This window comes from Schistocerca serialis, chromosome 2 (assembly GCF_023864345.2).
Source record: "Schistocerca serialis cubense isolate TAMUIC-IGC-003099 chromosome 2, iqSchSeri2.2, whole genome shotgun sequence".
NCBI lineage: Eukaryota > Metazoa > Arthropoda > Insecta > Orthoptera > Acrididae > Schistocerca > Schistocerca serialis.
Window position 1 is genome coordinate 474,988,999 of NC_064639.1, and position 22,928 is coordinate 475,011,926.

Below are 22,928 nucleotides of genomic sequence, written 5' to 3' on the forward strand. Positions count from 1 at the left end.
AGCCTCCTGGTGGTCTTCATTCGTCGTCTTCATTGGTGGCGATGTCCAAAGTGCCGCTAGCGGCACCCGCAGGAACTTTGAGGTGTCGGCTCCGGCAGTATCGATAACCTACGGTAGGGTAGGTCTCTTTTTACACCTCATTAGTAGTCAGCCAATATTTTCTTGCCTCAAAGTTCTTTATAACACTGCTCAATATCTTGATGTAATAGATCCCCATGTTCCCTTATAATAGTCCCTAGATTCTCCACTTGCTAATCTAGGTGATTGCAGACAATGTTCATCTTCATGTATACGTTTTACCGAAGCTCGCTTGTCCACAACATTCCTCCCATCGCGTCTGTTTAATTGTTTTTGTTATCAACAAAGTTCTTCACAGTTTCCTTAAAATAAAACCTAACTGCCTCTTCCTTGGTGCTCAAATTCCTAACGAATTGCTTGTCACTGAGAACGTTGCTAGTTTGATGTCCGTTGAACACCCTTGTTTTGATCTTCTCGAACGACGAAGCAGGGAAAGAGGAGACTATGGCGGCAGACAATTTCTACTAAAATTCAGTGTTGCTGTCTAACTGCTGCATCAAGTCATCCATTGTGTATAGCAGTGGAAATTTTATCCTGCTAGGGCTAAGAACTAGATAATTAACAATAATTGCCATCTCTGCTTCCACATTTTTACGGATGGGTCACTCCTCCTGTGTTCAGTAATTCTGCTGATCTCCGATAGCGCGAACAAATGGTGACGTGTCTCTCTTCTTAAAGTAGGAAACTGAACATTTTTAAAAATTGTTCAAATGGCTTTAAGCACTAGCGGACTTAACAGCTGAGGTCATCGGTCCCCTAGCTCTAGAACTGCTTAAACCTAACTAACCTAAGGACATCACACACATCCATGCCGGAGGCAGGATTCGAACCTGCGACCGTAGCTGCAGCGCGATTCCGGACTGAAGCGCCTAGAACCACTCGGCCAGAGCGGCCGGCGTGAAAATTTTCGTAAAGTGACAAATGTTACATTTGTGCTCCTGATGTTTTAGCAAATTATGTTTGTGCATCACTTTTATGTCACTATGGATTGTACAAATTAAATAAAGATATTTTTCTCCATAAGTGCAGCGCGTTTGTGTGTCGTGTTTCGTATGACAGAAGATGTAACTAACCCGGTAAAAATGTTTTGCGTAAGTTTTGCATGACTTGTTTACACTCTTCCTATTTTTTAGGCCAGGAACACATTTCACCTGCTCGTGGAGTGTAGCACGCATTGCTTTACCTGGAGTGATGGATGTGTGACGCTCTGCCGTCTGTAGATCTGGTACACCATCTTGCCTGTCTTTAATTTTTTCCATATACATTCAGGCAAATGCCTATTTACGACTCAGAAAATACAATAAACGAAATATTAAAATGCGATGACACACAGAACGTGAATATTTGTGAAACAGACATGGCAATTGATGTAAGTCATTAAAGAAACACAAAGTTGATGTTTGTTAGATTTTTATTAAACTAAAAATCAATAAATTAAGTTTAAAACTTCGGTAAATGTAATAATAGGCAGTACTTTGGCACTACGGAAAAATGTTGGTCCAACAACTGGCAGTTTTGCGGCATTTAGTTTCCGAAGAGAGGTGGGACGCTGGTGAGCGGCGATCACCGACACGCGACGCAGCGGCCGTGCTCGGCTACCACCTGTGTGAGAGGCGGACGCCCGCCGAGTACTTTGGCTTGCCGGCCGCCGGCCCGCGGTACACCCTCTGCCAGGAGCCGTCGGCGTCCACGCGGGTCCTGCCGTCGCCGCTCTTCCACACGTTGCCCTGGCCCTGCACGCCCACCACCGTGCCCACGCCCTTCTCCCTGTGCACGTCCACGTCCACTCCGCCACGGTCCTCCTGGAACGAAATGACGTGCCGGTAAGCAGGTACATCAGCTTCTCCGATTTCCAAAAATTAGCTGCAGCATCTGATCCGAAACGGTGACATATTTCTTGTATATCTTATTCGAATATATCACTGGAAATAGTATGGGATGTCAATGAACACAATATGAATCAAATGAATAAAACAACCATTCGTAAATTTTTTTATCTGTATCACCATCACCATTTTTATTTAGGCTCTGCTTAAAGAACTTACAGAATAACAGTTTGTGTGTTTTTCCACGAGCCTAGGAGGCGGCCAGCAGAAAACAAATCAATCAATAGGATCGCCAACAAGTCAGCTTCTGAAATATCGCGCCATTTGTACGACGCCATCCGTTGCAAAAACACGACCTAATCTACCCGCCCTCCGAATGGATCCCCACCTGCACTAGTTCATAGACAAATATTTCATGCATCACAGCCTATACAGAAAAAAAATCACATGATAAATTAAACTAAGAAATAACCACAAAATCAAACGAACGCTGTAGCACACACACGAACTAAACGACATGTTGGAAAGAAAATACACTAACCACATCTACAGCAATAGCAAACTAGCAAAAGCGTCGTATACATCTTGTATGTAGCTTACGAAGTCATGATTCGAAGAATATATCGATGGATCGCGGTCTTTACTGAAGGCGACTTCCCTCGAACTCGCACACATATAAAAACGGTTACTAAACACGTTCGTTTTAGCACACTCCGCCACTGGGTGCCGTTTGTGTGCTGTACATAGAATACGAAGAAGAACCTGCCACTCTGATAGCACTAGATAGAAACGTAAGTCCCTACAATCTTGAAGAAGTGTCGTGGGGCAAGCCCAGCGAACTTAAGATACGGCCACTAACGCATTGTAGGCATATGAAACGTGTTTACAGCTGGACCATAACTTCGCAAACACTGAACGCATGAAACTCAGCTTCCTCCGTTCATTCACGAGACTCATAAGACTGTAGATAGCGGACTACAAGTTGTTGCCGTGTTTCTTTCGGTTCAATAAAGGCTTCGGCTTAATGGAAAACTCAAATACGAGCTTGCGCAACTCAGGACAGAGATCGATACATTTAGTAAAGATGGTGAGACATTGTCAGAAGCGGAAGTTGCATCTTGTGTGCCTCAAGTTAGCTTGTAAGTTGCTGTCTGCGATGCACAGGAGAGACATAGCAGACGTCGTCTGCAGCTCTCAGAGACTGGTGACAGAGCGCTAAAATCGTCACAGATTTGGTACGTAATAGGGGAAGACTTGGTAACAACTAGCGCTTGGTGCAAAGAATAAATGTAATAACAAGACGCTTAAATAGACGAAAAGATGTCTGTCTCATTAGACTGTTGGCGTTCAGGCATTCGAATGAGACACAAACCTCATGCACCGTCGAGTATATGACCGGCGTGATTGAGGATGAAACGACTAGAAAATAAAGCTGCGAGAAGCTATTTCCACAGTGAGATTTATCGGAAGGAAAAGGTCACTTTCGAGTCACGTTCGACGGTTTGGGGCTATTACCAAATTGGGGCTGCTCAGGTTTGTGTAGTCGACGCGAGATCTTCAAATAAAAACTCATTAAATTCCAATAGGAGATATCACAAGAAACACACTGCGTATTTTGGAGAGCTGTTCTTTCAGTAACTTGAGATTCAAAACGTACTATGACCTGCAACATACAACTTACAGCCTTCAGATTTCTGTGACTACACCTTGCATATTGACCACAGCGTTGAAATTAGATAAATTGTGTGTAGAGACACCGACACATGCACTCTCCGTGCAGTAGAAGCACATATAGTAGGAAAGAGGGGAAGGGGGAAAGCGATTCAGGTACGCTATAGGCCCTCAACCAAAAAAGTGAACAACGGCTTACCGAAATTTAAATGCAAATGAGGATTTAAAACTAACACTGCGAAAGAGCCTCGTTTGTGTTTGTGTTTATTAATAAATTTCATTGTCACACACCACAGTCGGTTACTGGAGGGATTAAGAGTTGTTGCTACCAGAAAAAGGAAGTGTACGGAGAGTAAGGCACTCACCTTGTCCTTGGGTGAAGGGAACGCGCAGCTGAGCGCTATGGCACTCAGTACGACGAGGAGCACTGCTGCCTTCATACTCGTTCAATCTGGAACGGAAACACTTACGGTTAGGATAGGACTGCATTAGCAGGTGAACGAACACTGACAAAAACACGTCCAATAATGATCACTCTTGCTTAAAGCTTAACATTTACATATGTTTAAATGTCCAGCCGTACTTTGCATCATGCCTAAATATCCACGTTTTAAAGAAAGGAGTATCACAGTCACTATACACTCTATACGGACACCCTTACGTAATGTGAAACTGGACACTAGATGTCGTGATAGGCTGAACCGCCAGTGTTAAAGGAGGTGGGGAGTAATCGGATATCGCCTGGGCAAAAAACCCACTATGGACATTTGAGCCCTTCTGAAGCTGCCCAAGTGGACTGTTGCTGGTGTGATTCTTAAGTATAAAAGCAAAGAAACAACCACAGCCACAGCAAGACCAGGAAGACGTACTGGCGGACAGGGACCGCAGAACATTGCGGAGTGCATTTGTAAAAATCGCATGAAAGCAGCAGAAGGAATTACTCGAGAGTTCCAGTGCTACCTGCAGCACAACTAGAGAGTTAAAAAGAATTGGGTACAATGGTCGAGCAGCTCATCATACACCACGTATTTACGTAGTCATTCCTGAGGGACGCTTGAGGTGACGTAAAGACAGACGCCACTGGGCAGTGGATGACTGAAAACGAGTGGAGTGATGAATCACGCTGTGTCCTGTATCAGCCAGATGGAAATGTTTGGGTTTGGCGAATGCATGGAGAACGTTACTTGCCATCATGTGTAGTGCAAACAGTGAAATACAAAGGATGTGGTGTTAGAGGAGACCGAGAGTACCGTATTGTGTTGTCAGTAGCAGTGACAGCAGCAAATGGTAAGCGGGTGCTGTTCATGGTCAACGTGTGGTCTCCTCATTAAGCTTATGAAGGATATGAAGACATTTTACAGCACTGTGTGTACTGCGTACCGTAGAGGTACAGTTCGTAGACAATGGTAGTTTGTATCAATCCGACGATGCATTTCCTGTCAAAGAGCAGCATCTACGAGGCAAAGGTTTATGGACTGTAACGTTCCTGAGGCAAACCTGCTTGCCGAGAGTACCGACCTGAACAAAATGGAAGACATTTGGGATGAGCTTGGACGCCGATTTCGCTCCATCCCCAGCGTCCAACATCACTTATTACTCTCTGGTTTCGGCTTTTGAGTACGAATGAACTGCGTTTCCTCCACAGGCAGAGAAACACGTAACTGAAAGTTTCTCCAACAATGTTCAAGCCTTGTTAAAGGCGATGGATGAACACACCCCACGTTAATACCGACTAATAGGGGACCGGATACTATTGGTCAGATAGAGCACCTTTGGTCGTGTGTAAAAACTTATAAGCGCATTCTTTAGGTGGAGAGCCTTGTCCAAGTGAATAAAAGAACAGCGAACAGCAGAAGGATACGAAACCATGCGAACTCGACAAAAAAATCTACATTCTGTGCTGCATAACGGACAGAAATCATAAACAGAGTGACGCGTAATAGTTACGGATTGTCCTTTTTTTTAAAAAAAAAACGATCTGTCAATCACATACATGAAGTTTCCTCCTTTAGTACGAGTTTGCTAGACTATCGATTGTATATCGATGGACTGAATGGAGGGAGATCTTGCTGTGATGAGAGAGTATTGCACTCGCTGTTGGACATCTTAATTTGGAAACTTAGTAACACATTAAAATTGTGTGCCGGACCGGGAATACAGTATGAGGTCTCATCTTTTGTGGACAATGCTATTGGCATCTGAGCTACTCAGGCGTAAGTCACGAGTCTCCTTTAACACATCAATTCTTCCGTCACATCTGCGCTTCGTTCCGCAGGCTGAACCAAGCAGAGTGAAAGTTCCACTAAAGAGCGAACGATGGTCAATCATTGTTTTAATGAACCGTTTCAGGGAAACGATAGAGCAATTTATCGGTTGACCACCCACATCTCCCCTATATTTCTGTTAGTGATTCGTTCTGAATGACGTAATAAATGCCTGGAAGTTAATTGTGCTTACAGTTTTTTGAAAGTCGCTAAGTGGTCTCTCTATCAACCACTGGACGAATATATTATGGATAATTTGCGCGCCGTTAATTACGCTGCCTCATTATATGTACACAGTTTCTAACTGTCCTATTGGCTTAAACCTATGTAATAATTTTAAATTCCCAAATTCGATGAAAAATTGTATGAAATATTGAAATTAAATTTTTGTTGTCCCTGGACGCCGTTACATAGGCATTCTACTACTAGGACGATGCCTCGGGTTAGCCGTTTGGTAGTATAGATAGTGAGGATCTGTGTGTTCACAACGTCTAGTGGTATCTGAACTTACCGGAGCTCCTGGTGCTGCTGCTACTGTGTGCGCCGGGGCCGCTGCCTTGGCTGTACTGACGGTGTCCTGCGCCTGCTGCCATTTATACAGGACGGCGGTAGCCCGTATTTCCCGTCGGTTCATCCCCGGCCGGTACTTCGGCGGCACCGCTATTCGAGCTGAGCCGCTCTTGCCCGGGGCCGCGTCACCGTGACGTCAGCGTGTTCCACCAGAGGCTGCGTTTCACCCGGCGCGCTGACAGGTCTGACTCAAAGAACGAACGACCTTGGCCTCGCCGGCTCTCCGAAAAACTGGTGATAACTACGTGGGGGAGAGGGGGATTACTATCTTATTAACTCCGCTAGTTTCCGGGACCGTATAACATCAAAAAGCCCAAAGCCCACATCGTTGTTCCGAGAATGGTTTGTGAAAGGAAGATGATGTGTTTCTATGTGAGTTTTATAGCTATCTACGCAGATGTACTGCTCTTATGAGAGAATTCTACAAGATCTCCAGGAATTCTAACCTACCCATGCATAGCGACCTGCCACTTTTAAATCGTAAGAGACTGAAATCACGCCATCCAACTCTGTGCGATGCTGCTGACATGGTTGCTAAGAATTTCAAACCTCTTGAAGAATGGAAAGGTCGGTGGGAAGCAATGACAGATGTGCACCTGCATAACATCTTCTCAGGTGCTAAATTTCCAAGTGCATTCGACCTACCACACAAGACCTGGACTACTCTCAACATAATCCGTACCGGCCATGGCCGATGCAGGGATGCTCCCTTTAAGTTGAAGAAGCTGCCTAATCCAGCCTGTGACTGCGGGGCTCCATACCAGACTGTTCACCACATTGCCAGCGAATGCAGGATTCGAGCCTATCACGGTGCTGAAGGTTACTTCCTGATAGCAACTCCAGATGCAGTGCGCTGGATTGAAGGACTGGATATTCAGTTGTAAAGACAAACTTAAGTTTCTTGTGTGTCAATATGTACATACGTATATGTAATTTAATTTTATGATGTGTCTGTATTAGCCATACGCTAAATAAATAAATAATGGCTATCGTTGACGTCACTTACTTCCAGTATTCTGACTTACGAACAAAGAGTTGCTTGCATAGGTTCATCACATCTGAACAAAAAATGGCATAACATGTTCCCGATTAGTTGTAGACAATTAATGGTTCAAATGGCTCTGAGCACTATGGGACTTAACATCTTAGGTCATCAGTCCCCTATAACTTAGAACTACTTAAACCTAACTAACCTAAGGACACCACACACATCCATGCCCGAGGCAGGATTCGAACCTGCGACCGTAGCGATCGCGCTGTTCCGGACTGTAGAGCCTAGAACCACACGACCACCGCGGCCGGCTGTAGACAATTAATAACTATATCTTTAATTTTATTTGCAATGGATTTAATCCGAAACTTTATAATTGCAGTAGTTAAAATTAGTAATGAATAGTCTGTTTAAACTAAATTTCTTTTTACTGTTGCTGCTTATTATCAAATACTCATACTTTCTAATCTATATATTTTAATGTTTTAGCAGTTAATCGAAACCGAAGAAACAATTTTAGGTCACCTTCACTGATATTATGAGACAGGAGATGGAAGAAACACGGCTGTATATCGAAAGCGTCCGTTTTGTTGCCGCTTAGGCTATGGCACCCTAAAATACATAACTTTAGATGAATGACCCTCTTGCATTGCGTTTTGACGCTCGAAACCGAAAACAACACACCTAACTATATTTTAAAGTGGCGGACTGAGGTTTCATCTATTTTGGACCTTTCTGAATGCCGTTACTGTGATTACAATTAAATCTACAGACAAACAACTACGAAAAGTCGCTGATGAAACCCACATCTCTAAGAAGCGGAAGCTGAGTCATAACACAAGGGGTAAAGTTTGGAAGTGTAAATTTTCAGCTTATAACATTTTGTAAGACTGCTGCTGGTATTGTCAATGAAATAATGTGGTGACGACAAAAACAACCATTGTGTTTAGTGGCGAACAGAGACTCAGAACCCTGAAATAGCGCGATATAAGTAACTGTGAAAGAGCTGGATGTGTGAGAACTTCAGCAACACTTGACTAACGCTAGCAGTTTTGTTCAGTACATGTAACAGGGGAATGGGGACGTCATACGAAACTTCCAGTCCATTTACGACACACAGTCACATCGTACATCTACGCAATTCTTTACAGATAAGTAGAAATACTATTCTTCTTCTCGAACACTCTATTTACATTTGTGAAATCACGTGAACAGGTAAGTGACCTACCCATCAAGCCACGCCTCCTAATCTATGATGTCATTGTTTCCTCACAAGCCATGTCCATTTATCGGTAACGTCATTAACATGGCGGATGGCGGGAACTATTTTTACACTGGTGGGAGAGCCCACCATGTTCACACACACACACACACACACATATATATATATATATATATATATATATATATATATATATATATATATATATATATATATAGAGAGAGAGAGAGAGAGAGAGAGAGAGAGAGAGAGAAAACTTAAGATTATCCGAACATTGTGTATATTTATTTGCACCATATTTAAAAGTATTTATCTAAATAAAGGGCATTTATCTACATAATGGGCGTAAAATGTAGTATTCCAAGGTACTTTACTAGCTGCACACATGAGCACCCTCTCCTTCAGCATGACAATGCCAGACTACACACGGGTGCTGAGACGTATTTAACAATTCGACACCTTCGGTTCACTGTTATTCATCATCCTCCATACCGTTCCGACTCGGTCCCAGCCGAGTTTCATCTGTTTTCAAAACTTCAAGAACACATTCGAAGACTTTAGTTTGATAGTAACAAAGCTGTGCAAAGAAGTCAAACATCCCAAAGTGACGGTATCTACAAACTGGTCTCTTATTGAGAGAAATGTGTTCGCCGCCAGCGTCATTCTGCTGAGAAAGAACAAAAATTTAGAATTTTAATAACGCTTGTTTTATTTAAAGCATTAAATGTTTTCACAAAAAAAAAATCTGAGGCATTCCTTCTGAGCACGCCACCATATTTGTCAGAAAATTACATAATGCCGCACCTCCGTACGTACCAAATTCGAACGAAGCCTCGTATTAATTATTTCACATCTAAATTGTTCTTTGACGATTACCTGGTGTCACAAGGTAGGCAGGCAGGCAGCCAGACCTCAGTAAGACCGAACTCACTGACTGGGCGTTTTGCTTGTACATACAATTCTTTTCTTACTGTGGCATCCAAAAGGCGTAATACGACATGAACGTCTCACTGCAAAACACACATGGTCATTACTTTTGAGGTAATTTACGACTTAAAGTGCGCTTGTAGATGAAAGTAAGCAATGTATTCTCACCTCAAAAACTCGTCTCTCATTGCTCATTCCATACTCTTACTTTTCCACATATTTCTGACGTTGAACTTAGCATGGAAAAGTACAGGCTAGAGTTGACTACGAAATTCTCACTGAATGGAGTTTTTCTGTCACGTGCTAATCCATTAGTTCTTTATGGAGCGGCATCGAACACAGATAGTTAGTTAGTCACATGTTCCATATGAGTTGTACAGGAGAAATGATTTTAAGTTAGACCTAAAAACTTTTTTGCTAGCTGTCATACATTTCACGTTATTGTGCAAATGTTCAAAAATGTTTGCTCTCCGAGCCAATTTGAGCGTTTCCAGTGGGTAATAAAGGTGATTTCTCCCTCTAGTGTTGCAGCTATGGACGTCACTGTTTTTCTTAAATTATGACTTACTGTTTATAACGAATTTTATGTGCGAATGTGGGTATTATGACGGCACAGTTAAAATGGCTAGTTTCTTGAAGAAGTACCTACATGATCTCCATGGGTGAACGCCACATATTATTATTACTGTTCACTTTTGTGCAATAACTGATTTCTTTCTAAATGATGAATTACCCAATTAAATTATTCTGTAAGATATTACTGAGTGGAAATTTGCAAAATATGTCAGCAGGTTGATATACCGGGTGATCAAAAAGTCAGCATAAATTTGAAAACTTAATAAACCGCGGAATAATGTAGAGAGGTAAAAATTGACACACATGCTTGGAATGACATGGGGTTTTATTAGAAAAAAAAAGGTTCACAAAATGTCCGACAGATCTCTTGCGCGCGTCGTTTGGTGATGATCGTGTCCTCTGCCACCACTTTCGTCATGCTTGGCCTCCCAAGTCCCCAGACCTCAGTCCGTGCGATTATTGGCTACCTGAAGTCGCAAGTGTATCGTAATCGACCGATATCTCTAGGGATGCTGAAAGACAACATCCGACGCCAATGCCTCACCATGACTCCGGACATGCCTTACAGTGCTGTTCACAACGTTATTCCTCGACTACAGCTATTGTTGAGGAATGATGGTGGACATTTTGAGCATTTCCTGTAAAGAACATCATCTTTGCTTTGTCTTACTTTGTTATGCTAACTATTGCTATTCTGATCAGATGAAGCGCCATCTGTCGGACATTTTTTGAACTTTCGTATTTTTTTTTGGTTCTAATAAAACCCCATGTCACTCCAAGCATGTGTGTTAATTTGTACCTCTCTATCTACATTATTCCGTGATTTATTCAGTTTTCAAATTTATACTGACTTTTTGATCACCTGGTATTTGTTTAGAAGATTACCAATTATACGAAGATCAAAAGTAGCTGAAATTAATCGTCTGAGAAGCTCGGTATTATGCTTGTTCCACTTCATGTTTTCATCAATATGTACACCTAAAAATGTGGAGCGTTCTACTCCATTTACTGACACCTGCTAATGTGCTACATCAGTTGCCGTTGTATAGAGCTGTGTCAGTATTTGTTGTACAGAACGGAATGTAGTGTGCTTTCAAAATTTAGGGAGCATCCATTTTCAGACACCCACTTAATAGTTCTTAGGACAAATCATTTACCAAATTCTCTGTTGCTTTCTCATTAATGAGACTGATTATTAAACTAGTGTTGCTTGTAAAAAGTACCAACTTTTCTTGATGAGCGTTATGTGAATGATCATTCACATATTTAATGAATAAGAGAGGACCCAAAATTGAAACTTGTGGGAAGCACTTTGTGATTTTCCCTCACACACTAAATTTTTTTACCTTTTCGACATCGTCTGAATTATTGAGCACAACCCTTTGCATTCTGCACATAAAGCCATCAGTACCACAAAACTTGATTTTTTTCTTAGAGTAACATGATCAACACAGTCAAAGCCCTTGGAAAGGTCACAGAAATACAGACTGGCGATATATTATTGTTTAAGGCTTGTACCATTTGATGAGTGAATGTAAACATAGCCTTTTCAGTCGAGGGCCTTCTTCAATCCAAACTGTGGTATGCTAAGTAAATTGTGCCACGTAAGTGTGAAACTACTTTTGAGTACATTAGTTTTTCGGATATTCTGGAAAAAGTAAGGAAACTGGAGGATAATTGCATAAATTTGTCTTGTCATCTTTCTTATGAATTGGTTTGTTGATTGCATATTTTAACCTGTCTGGGAAAATTCCCTGTGCCTGTGATGCATTGCACGCATAAGGACATAAATTATTAAGTTGAAAAAACTTTTCAGACACTTGGAGTATATCGTAACCGAAGCTTTGTGTGTGTGTTACGATATACTCCAAGTGTCTGAAAAGTTTTTTCAACTTAATAATCTATGTCCTTATGCGTGCAATGCATCACAGGCGCAGGGAATTTTCCCAGACAGGTTAAAAAATATGCAATCAACAAACCAATTCATAAGAAAGATGACAAGACAAATTTATGCAGTTATCCTCCAGCTTTGTGTGTGTGTGGGAGGTAGCGTTGCTCACGTCCGTAGGTTTAACCTTAAAATACCCTACACGTGCCTCCTGGGTGGTGCTAATTGAGCAACAGTGATTACAGGCAGCCAGACTATCCATAGGATCTCCTGGCAATGACATATCAACTAAATAGCAGAAACAGTTCTTTTCAGAGCTCATTAACAAGAAACATTGGACCAACTATCAGACTCCTTCAACTGAATATCGAAAGCATTAGCAGGGCAAAGTGTGACTATTTGTCAAAATTTTTGCTGGACAATAATATCGTTGTCGTCGCCATTCAAGAAACTCGTGTTTCCAGCGAAGAAATATTCCGAAGCCGAGGTCGAATTCCTGGATATTCTGCACTTGGTGTAACTTACCACGAGGTGTATGGAATTGCTATGTATGTCCGTAACAACATAAACGAAGCTTCGCTGATTTCTGTAAGTGTGGAGGCAGATATACATACAGTTGTCATACAATTGCACGGCATTACTATTACAAATGTTTACAAACCACCCAAAACAACATGGCCTGATTTTGTCCTACACACAGCAGAACATCCTGCAATTTACATAGGAGACTTCAATAGTCACCATGAACTTTGGAAGTACTCTCAAAATGATGAAAATGGGAGCATGCTTGCAGAATGGATCGAAGAGAATAATCTTCATCTAGTGTTTGATGCCAAAGATCAAGGCACTTTCAGGACAGCTGCTTGGGACAAGGATTCAAATCCTGACTTATGCCTTGTTAGCTGCAACGAAACTGGCTTTCCCATCAACACCACAAGGAAAGTGATAGATGCCTTTCCTCACAGCCAACACAGACCTGTAATAATACAAAGTGGCTGCACTGTTCCTGTCATACGATCAACTCCGCATGCTCGATGGAATTTCCAGAAAGCCGACTCGATGAAGTTTTCAACGGAACTGGATAAGACCATTCGATGGATACCTCCATCACATAATAACTATCAACGCTTCATTGGTGCAGTAACAGCAACAGCTAAAAAGTGTATGCCAAGAGGATACCGAAAAGAATATGTTCCAGGATGGAATGAGGAAAGTGAAACACTGTACCAATACTTCCAGCAAAGTGGTGACCCAGAGATAGCTACGGAACTATTGTCCAGCTTGGACATGTCTTGGAGGCAGAAATGGGCAGAAACAGTCAAAACTATGGACTTTACACACTCGAGCAGAAAAGCATGGAGTCTTCTGAGAAAACTGGGAGGAAGTGCACCAGCATGCAGAAAAAATTCGGAAGTAGCACCAGACCAAATTGCTTCCCACATCATTACCACCTCAACAGTACCTCCTGACAAGAAACATACAAGACATATCAGACGACAGCTTCGTGACCTTAAAAAGAAGGCATCTCCCTCATCTGAGTATACCCATCCCTTCACAGTTTCAGACATTGACTCTGGACTGAAGGACCTCAAACCTCTTAAGGCATCTGGATTCGATGGTATCCACCCAGAATTCCTGATCCATATGGGAGGAAAAGCTAAGAAATGGCTGGCAGAATTCTTCACTGACATCCTGCTGGCTGGTCAACTTCCATCTGAGTTTAAAAAGGTGAAGATAATATCTGTTCTGAAACCTGGCAAACCCAGCAACAGGGTAGAAAACTATCGCCCCATTTCCCTACTCAACTGCTGCTACAAGCTTTTTGAAAGGCTAATATATAACAGAATAAGTAGCGCTATCTTAGAGAACGTTCCAGTTGATCAGGCAGGCTTCAGACCAGGGCGTAGCTGCTGCGACCAAGTATTGTCTCTCACATCCTTCATAGAGTCAGGATACCAAATGAAGCAGAAAACATCAGTGGCATTTGTTGATCTAACTGCCGCCTTCGACACTGTGTGGAGGAAAGGCCTTATCTACAAATTTCTCCGCATCATACCCTGCAGGACAATGGCTCGACTGATTAACAGCATGCTAAGTGATCGGAAGTTCCAGGTAATCACTGGAAGCAACATAAGTAAGGAGAGGAAGCTGAACAACGGATTGCCTCAAGGATCAGTTCTCTCACCCTTCCTGTTCAACCTATATCTATCTGATCTACCTGACACATCGTCCAGAAAATACTGCTATGCCGATGACCTGGCTCTAGCTGTCAAACACCAGGATATGAAGACAACAGAAGAGATTTTAGCCAATGACCTGTCTGCATTAGACAATTACTTCAAAATCTGGAGACTCCAACCCAGTGTGAGTAAAACAGAAGTGTGTTGCTTCCATCTAAATAACCAGTTGGCGAACGTAAAACTGGAGGTAAGTTTCAGAGGCACAATTCTTCATCACAACTGGAACCCAAAATATCTTGGTGTCATCCTGGATCGAACACTATGCTTCAAACAACACCTTCTTAACTTAGCTCAAAAGCTGAGGACTCGAAACAACATCCTCCATAAGCTATGCGGAACTAACTACCTGGGGATCTTCAGCAACCACCCTGCGAACTTCAGCTCTGGGCTTGGTATACTCAAGTGCTGAGTATCGTGCACCTGTTTGGATGAATAGTCATCATACAAGGTTTGTTGATACCCAGCTGAATACGACAATGCGCATAATATCTGGCACAATCAGATCTACTCCAGTTTATTGGCTTCCACTGTTAACCGGTATAATGCCTCCTGATCTACGCAGATGTACTGCCCTTATGAGAGAATTCCACAAGATCTCCAGGAATTCTAACCTACCCGCGCATAGCGACCTGCCACTTTTAAATCGCAAGAGACTGAAATCACGTCATCCAACTCTGTGCGATGCTGCTGACATGGTTGCTAAGAATTTCAAACCTCTTGAAGAATGGAAAGGTCGGTGGGAAGCAATGACAGATGTGCACCTGCATAACATCTTCTCAGGTGCTAAACTTCCAAGTGGATTCGACTTACCACGCAAGACGTGGTCTACTCTCAACAGAATCCGTACCAGCCATGGGCGATGCAGGGATGCTCTCTTTAAGTGGAACAAGCTGCCTGATCCAGCTTGTGACTGCGGGGCTCCATACCAGACTGTTCACCACATTGTCAGTGAATGCAGGATTCGAGCCTATCACGGCGCCAAAGAGGACTTCCTGCTAGCAACTCCAGATGCAGTGCGCTGGATTGAAGGACTGGATATTCAGTTGTAAAGACATACTTAAGTTTCTTGTGTGTCAATATGTACATATGTATATGTAATATCATGATATGTCTGTATTAGCCATACGCTAAATAAATAAATAATGTGTGTGTGTGTTCTGACTGAAAAATTTATTGTACTCTATCTTTCAGACATTAGATATATATTAGATATATGAAGTCAAACTCAGAGGCGATTTTGAGGAAAAGGGGTTCTTTAGGGCTTCGTAAAATATTTAGTATTTCAAAAGTTTTCCGTCACTGAAATAGTTTGAGAACCCCTGAACTAGAGAATTATTGCAGATTAAAAAAAAATTATCTGAGTGAAGTTTATCAATAAAAGGGGATCAAAAAAAGTAACATTTATAGACAGCTTGTTGAGAAGCCGTCGTGGCTGACTTCTTCATTGAAAACTTGGGGAATATCGCGAATAACGTTCCTCTCAACTAGAGAGGCAAACTGCTCCCAGAGACACGGCTTAAAGTAAAATTGTTCTGAATGTTTTCTCTGAAAATTACTTCGAGCAGATAGAAAGCTAACGTATGCGGCAACGTCTCAGACCTCCTAGACTCCTAAACTGGGTGAAAAAAGCAATGGGAGAATCATTCAACGAATTCTAAGGTCAAAGTATGGTAAACAATTTAAATATTCAGACGAAATGAGGTCTTGTAAAGATGAATGGTGGGCTCCATGTGGTTCCCAAGTCGTGCAGCGACCGTAAACCATAAAATTACCAAACATGCAGCAACCAGTCGCCAAATCATGTTTTATTTATTCACTTTTGCAAATCGATTTTGCTACTGGTTGCTGCATATTCGGTAATTTTAGTCTTATAATGAGTCAGCAGGAAGATGAAAAATATCTCTTCAGTTGCTCAGTAAACAAGGTAGCACCAGAAATGAAGCTTACTGAAAAGGCCAAAATAAGGAATTCGGCCTTCCGAAATTATTTCATTGTGGAATTTCGAAATACACTTCCTTCTTAAAAAATCGTCTTTCGATCGCTGAAAACGTTGCTACTGAGATCAGCGATCGAGGAGCAAAAAGTAAACTAAAACTGATCCTCAGTGGACATACCTAAAATGTTTTATATTTCTAACCTTAGGACGTTTTGGAGAACGAAATTCTCCCATAAAAATCAACATGGATTCCATAATCAGAGACCTTACGGAACTCAGCTCGCTCTGATCCTCCATAATACCCAGAGCGCCGTAGACAAAGGTACTCAACTTGATGCCGTTTCCTTTGATTCCCAGCATGCAATTGATGCACCTCCACACTGTCGTCCAATGATCAAATTGGGAGCTTACTGAGTATTGGACCAGATCTGCGACTGGATTCAGGATTGCCTTATAGACAGAACTCCACGTGGCCCTTTTTTAATGGACAACAACCGATAGATATAGATATAATGTCGGGATTACCTCACAGGCGTTTTATACGAACGTTACTGTTTCCAACTGATATAAATTGTTCTAGTGGATTGCGATGAAGGCCTTTGAGGCTATTCGCAAACGATACTGTTGCCCACAGAAAGCTTGCAACGCCTGAAAATTGTAGCGAAATGCAGGAGAAGCTCCAAAGGATGATTTGTTGTAGGAATTCACAGTAGACACATAAATACGTTATCTGATCGACTACTGTCCAACAAATCACGGAAACAGTAACTACAGTAGAAACTAGGAGAAAGCATCAGGGGCGATCAACGGTGGAATGATCACATACGGGGGCATCTCTCCGTATTTTTTATTCCTTTCTCAATCCGGTTGTTATTATGCATATCACTCGGTCGACTTTGCCACTTCGCTGGAGTCCGTGGGTCGCGCGATAGACGAGCTTACGCAGGATGATTCAAAAGTAACTGTACACATTTCGTGGGTGTAATGGTTAGATCAAAATAAAAGTAAAATGTTATATAAGGCTTTTTTTGAGACTGCTTAATTTACGAGATTGATGCGTAATGTCATTTGTGGCAGCCCATATCGATGTGTTTCGTTGAATGGTTCGCACTCTGACACTTGTTGATGGCCCAGCATTGAAATGTCCAGCAATTTGCGGAAGGGCTGCACTTCTGTCACGTTGAACGATTCTCTTCAGTCGTCGTTGGTACCGTTCTTGCTGGATCTTCTCCGGCCACAGCGATGTCGCGGATTTGATATTTTACCGGATTCCTGATATTCATGATACACTCGTGAAATGGTCGTACAGGAAAATCCCCACTTCATAGTTACTTCGGAGATGCTGTGTCCCATCGCTCATGCGCCGACTACACGTTCAAAGGTATTTAAACCTTGATAACCAGACTTTGTAGCAGCGATGACCAACCTAACAACTGCATCAGACACTTGTTATCTTATGTGGGCGTTACCGATCGCAGCGTGGTATTCTGCCTGTTTACCTATCTCTGTATCTCAATACGCATGCCTATGCCAGTTGCATAACATCAATTTACATCTTCTCGCGTCTGAAATTTGTTATTAAAAGCATGAATTTATTTGAAAGGGACAACGTCCATCGTGTAAACCTACGATTTATAATTTAAGTTGCATTCTCAAAACTGTTCGGAATGTTGTCAAATTTGAATGGAATATTATCAAAGGAGGAATAGCTGTTATGGAAACAGAAGAAAAAACAAATCTAACGATAGTTTTAACGCTAGATAGTGCTGTAAGCGGAAGGATATGCAAAATAAAAGACATCGGTCATGTGGTTGTTCCTGTCTTTGAATCTGTTGTGTTGGCATGACTGTCTCCATGAAGGATCGCACGCTGCTGCTAAAGCCGCTATAGAAGAATGGTGGGTGACTGTGCGCCAGTAGCTCGGTAGAAATTCTGGACACTCCATGTTACGAAAAAGGGCGTTGATCTAATCACTGGTAACGGTCTGGAGAAAATGGTTACAAAGTTTGAGAAGACAGTTTCTTTTGAATTGCAGTGCAGCAGAGGGAGGAAAACGACTAATTCGACATGTAACCAAAGCTCTGCAGCAGAGTCATGCAGTGGTGTCCAAACATGTAGTGCAAGTTGTTGTTGTTGTTGTTGTTGTGGTCTTCAGTCCTGAGACTGGTTTGATGCAGCTCTCCATGCTACTCTATCCTGTGCAAGCTTTTTCATCTCCCAGTACCTACTGCAACCTACATCCTTCTGAATCTGCTTAGTGTATTCATCTCTTGGTCTCCCTCTACAATTTTTACCCTCCACGCTGCCCTCCAATACTAAATTGGTGATCCCTTGATGCCTCAGAACATGTCCTACCAACCGATCCCTTCTTCTGGTCAAGTTGTGCCACAAACTTCTCTTCTCCCCAATCCTATTCAATACTTCCTCATTAGTTATGTGATCTACCCATCTAATCTTCAGCATTCTTCTGTAGCACCACATTTCGAAAGCTTCTATTCTCTTCTTGTCCAAACTATTTATCGTCCATGTTTCACTTCCATACATGGCTACACTCCATACGAATACCTTCAGAAATGACTTCCTGACACTTAAATCAATACTGGATGTTAACAAATTTCTCTTCTTCAGAAAAGCTTTCCTTGCCATTGCCAGCCTACATTTTATATCCTCTCTACTTCGACCATCATCAGTTATTTTGCTCCCCAAATAGCAAAACTCCTTTACTACTTTAAGTGCCTCATTTCCTAATCTAATTCCCTCAGCATCACCCGACTTAATTAGAGTACATTCCATTATCCTTGTTTTGCTTTTGTTGATGTTCATCTTATATCCTCCTTTCAAGACACTGTCCATTCCATTCAACTGCTCTTCCAAGTCCTTTGCTGTCTCTGACAGAATTACAATGTCATCGGCGAACCTCAAAGTTTTTATTTCTTCTCCATGAATTTTAATACCTACTCCGAATTTTTCTTTTGTTTCCTTTACTGCTTGCTCAATATACAGATTGAACAACATCGGGGAGAGGCTACAACCCTGTCTTACTCCCTTCCCAACCACTGCTTCCCTTTCATGTCCCTCGACTCTTATAACTGCCATCTGGTTTCTGTACAAATTGTAAATAGCCTTTCGCTCCCTGTATTTTACCCCTGCCACCTTAAGAATTTGAAAGAGAGTATTCCAGTCAACATTGTCAAAAGCTTTCTCTAAGTCTACAAATGCTAGAAACGTAGGTTTGCCTTTCCTTAATCTTTCTTCTAAGATAAGTCGTAAGGTCAGTATTGCCTCACGTGTTCCAGTGTTTCTACGGAATCCAAACTGATCTTCCCCGAGGTTGGCTTCTACTAGTTTTTCCATTCGTCTGTAAAGAATTCGTGTTAGTATTTTGCAGCTGTGACTTATTAAGCTGATAGTTCGGTAATTTTCACATCTGTCAACACCTGCTTTCTTTGGGATTGGAATTATTATATTCTTCTTGAAGTCTGAGGGTATTTTGCCTGTTTCATACATCTTGCTCACCAGATGGTAGAGTTTTGTCAGGACTGGCTCTCCCACGGCCGTCAGTAGTTCCAATGGAATATTGTCTACTCCGGGGGCCGTAGTGCAAGTAGAATTGCCTATCTTTGTATATGCCTGTGAGCGCGGTGCATAAAATTCTACGAAACATTCTGCACTGGTATCAATGTAAAATTACCCATGCCAGGTGTTGCTTCATGCTGACCTGGTAGTAAGACAAACATTTACTCTAGAATTTATTGCTTGCATGGAAATGGACAATGAATAGCCATGGAACATTCTGTGGACAGAGAAAGCCCATTTCCAAAAATGTTCCATGGCCATTCGTTGTACAGTTCCATTCAACAAAGAAATTCTAGAAGAAATTTTTGTCTCCCTGCCAAGTCAGCATGAAACAGCTCTTGAAATGGGTAATATTATATTGATAGCAATTTAGGATGTCTCGTAAAATTTTGTGCTGATAATGATAGAAATTCCAAATTCTAACATTATCAGCCATCATTTCCGTGCAGCCTGCCTGCCCATATCGCCTCTTCTTAATCTGTGAAATATGCTGTATGCAATGCCCCAATTACAAACGTAGCTGAATTGAGGGCACGCATTGTGCAACGCATTCTGAATGTGACCGATAAGACACTCTGTTGTAGAATATGCCGTTTCTCGATTTCAGCTTGTGGGAGAAGAAGGTTGACAGCATAGTAAACATATCTCGTGCCAGTCGCACGAGAATTAGAAACAGATTTCATTGTTGCTTTTCATGCGGTTTTTGGACTAAGGACAATCGAAAACAGATTTTTCCCACCCGATGTAGTACGATCTTGCCACGGTGGATGGGCGTAAGTGAATGGCAGTGCCACAACTGCTGAAATCCAACTTCTGCGATCATACACATGACACAACACCATTGGCTTAATGTGCAGCTCGCAGCATAGCTGTCGTATTGCGATCATCTGTCGCTGTAGCCGAAACCATTTATGTTATGACGCCCTAGTGGGAAATGTTTTCATTAAACTATTATTGTTTTCATAGCGTTCCCCCCTTCTTTGATGATATTCCGTTCAACTTTGTCGTTATACTGAGCAGCAGTTCTTTGTTTGCGTCTTGAAACTGGAACTTTAATTACAATCACCCAGTACGAGACTATCATCGACCTTTATTTTGTGAACACATCCTTATCCACTGTCAGAAACGTGTGCCCTATAGTAAATATTTTCATTAAATGAAGGCTCTTTGCTCAAGATTTTTCGAGCTTAAGTTCTTTTCTTCTTATAAAAACATTCTACAAACACTTTTGTATAACACTAATGCTTCTGTATAATACTCTTCTGATAACCTGTAAATATTATTAACAAATAATAAACCTGATTTAGGCTTCTGATGTCAGCGTCAGGTGAGAGTGGAATATCGCAATGGCAGATAAAATGATGTGCAACGAACCTATGTTACTGATAAAGATATAGGTCACATATATGAAATCATGAAATACAGAATGTTAACCAAGGAAAGTATTACTTTTTATTTTGTATGGAAATGAAACATAAAGTTAAACTTACTATTGTTAACTGTCATTTCTACGACAGACTTAATTTAACACGGGCCAAAACGAAATTGTGTTTTGTCATTCTGTGTCAACTCTTTCTTTTTTTCAAGTATTTTCAGTTGTGTCATCTTTTGTACTTATTAATGATATGAAAAACATGACAATCTGTATCGCAGAGGGGTTTTCTGTTTAAAAAAAAGTCAGAAAGATTGAATTTGCCTTTCGTAGTCTCCAGCTTCTCTCGTTTTCCCGTATCGTTGTTGCCACACCTACGAGTTACTCACCAACTTACAGTTTTACACACTGACTGCAGGGGATTTTGTACGTACGCGTCTGTACCATAAGTGTCATTGTAGCTTTATTATTGAATAATAATTTAGCCACATTGTTGTTATTGTAAAACACAGGCCTGGAGTTGCTATACTGTTTTTTCATAACTATCTAAAATTGTTACACCAGTTTTTCTAGTTTCTGGTAGGCCAAGCGAACAGAAGTGTGTTACTTTACGTATTTTCCTCCTCCATAGAAATGAATCAGGTCAGAGCTATATCCATTACTGAAAGCGAAGAGTATGAGTTCCTATAATTCAGTCTGAAATGGAGTAATACTGTAAGCTCATCTAGTTTCCCATCTCTGTCTCAAAAAGTAACGTACAAATAGTAAAAAACAGAGGATCCGGATTTACGGGGTTCCCAGACACTCGTGACGCTCTCTCTGCTCTTAAATGACATTGTGGAGATATCGTTGCTGACTTTAAAAGTAATGTAGCGCGAGGTCGAGAACGGTGGCCGTCATGACTTGCTTCCCAGTGATTTCCTTCTCTCGCTTCACATGAATGCCGGGACTGGGTATCAGTGACTGCCTGTTTAAAACGGTGCAATGGCGGATTTCCTTCATCATCATCATCTTCTTCTTGGTGCTACAGTGAAATGGATATCGACAGAAAGTTATAAACATTTCTACCAGCTGCCCTCATATGTCTTTATTAGATGAATATTTGAGCCGTTGTCGTGGTACATCCCCGCACTTTTGTTTTCTGAGTAGTTGGATGTGTCATCTGTCTGAATGCACAACGGGAAGCGCTGTGTGCCTTCAGAGCTCCATCTGATAACAAGCGGTATTCCAAGAAGACACACACACGTCGTTAGGCGGCATATCACGCCTTTGTTCTTCAAGCACGCACGGAACGGCGCAGCTTCGCAGTCTGCTGATACCGACGTGGTACCTCTTGCATTGCTGCCTTCAACAAATCTTTCTCTCTAGAGAGCAATGAAAATCACTCGTATCACATGGTAAAATTTAAATGGCACGAGATTACGCGCCAAGCTGCCTATATTTTAGTGTATTCCATAGCAATTTCGATATTTTTACCATTTACAAACAGAATCATTTTTTGCACTTGCATGTATTATTCAAGTTATAAATTATGGATATTATGAACTGTTGCGCACCGTTTCAAAAATTCAAAAGACCAAAAACTCTAAACCATAAACACAACACACACAATTAGTCACTATTGATCGTTCGCACTCATAGAAGAGAGGAAAAGTCAGTGTAACTATTGTAAAAGCGCGCTGGCTTCGTTAATACAGAAAGTGAAGGAGAGCCAGAAGCCCCTAAACACATCGCACTGTACTACGCAGATTACAGGAGGAATCTACGTTTCTGAGTGTAACAGGTTTGTTA

The 22,928-nt window shown here is 41.7% G+C and overlaps 1 protein-coding gene across 1 annotated transcript; it reads right to left on the bottom strand.

Annotated features, from left to right (window-relative positions):
- Positions 1 to 1,471: 1,471 nt before the first annotated feature.
- On the bottom strand, positions 1,472 to 6,402 carry LOC126457394 (uncharacterized). Its single transcript, XM_050093654.1, has 3 exons — positions 6,351 to 6,402; positions 3,941 to 4,026; positions 1,472 to 1,880 (listed from the first exon to the last, which is right to left on the bottom strand). The coding sequence occupies exons 2-3, from the start codon at positions 4,013 to 4,015 to the stop codon at positions 1,674 to 1,676; spliced, it is 282 nt and encodes a 93-aa protein (XP_049949611.1). The 5' UTR covers positions 4,016 to 4,026; positions 6,351 to 6,402; the 3' UTR covers positions 1,472 to 1,673.
- Positions 6,403 to 22,928: the final 16,526 nt, after the last annotated feature.

Coding starts and splice junctions, on each gene's coding strand:
- LOC126457394 (XM_050093654.1), bottom strand. CDS start 4,015: ATGAAGGCAGCAGTGCTCCTCGTCGTACTGAGTGCCATAGCGCTCAGC. Junction 1,881..3,940: donor TCCCTTCACCCAAGGACAAG/GTGAGTGCCTTA, acceptor ATTTCGTTCCAG/GAGGACCGTGGCGGAGTGGA.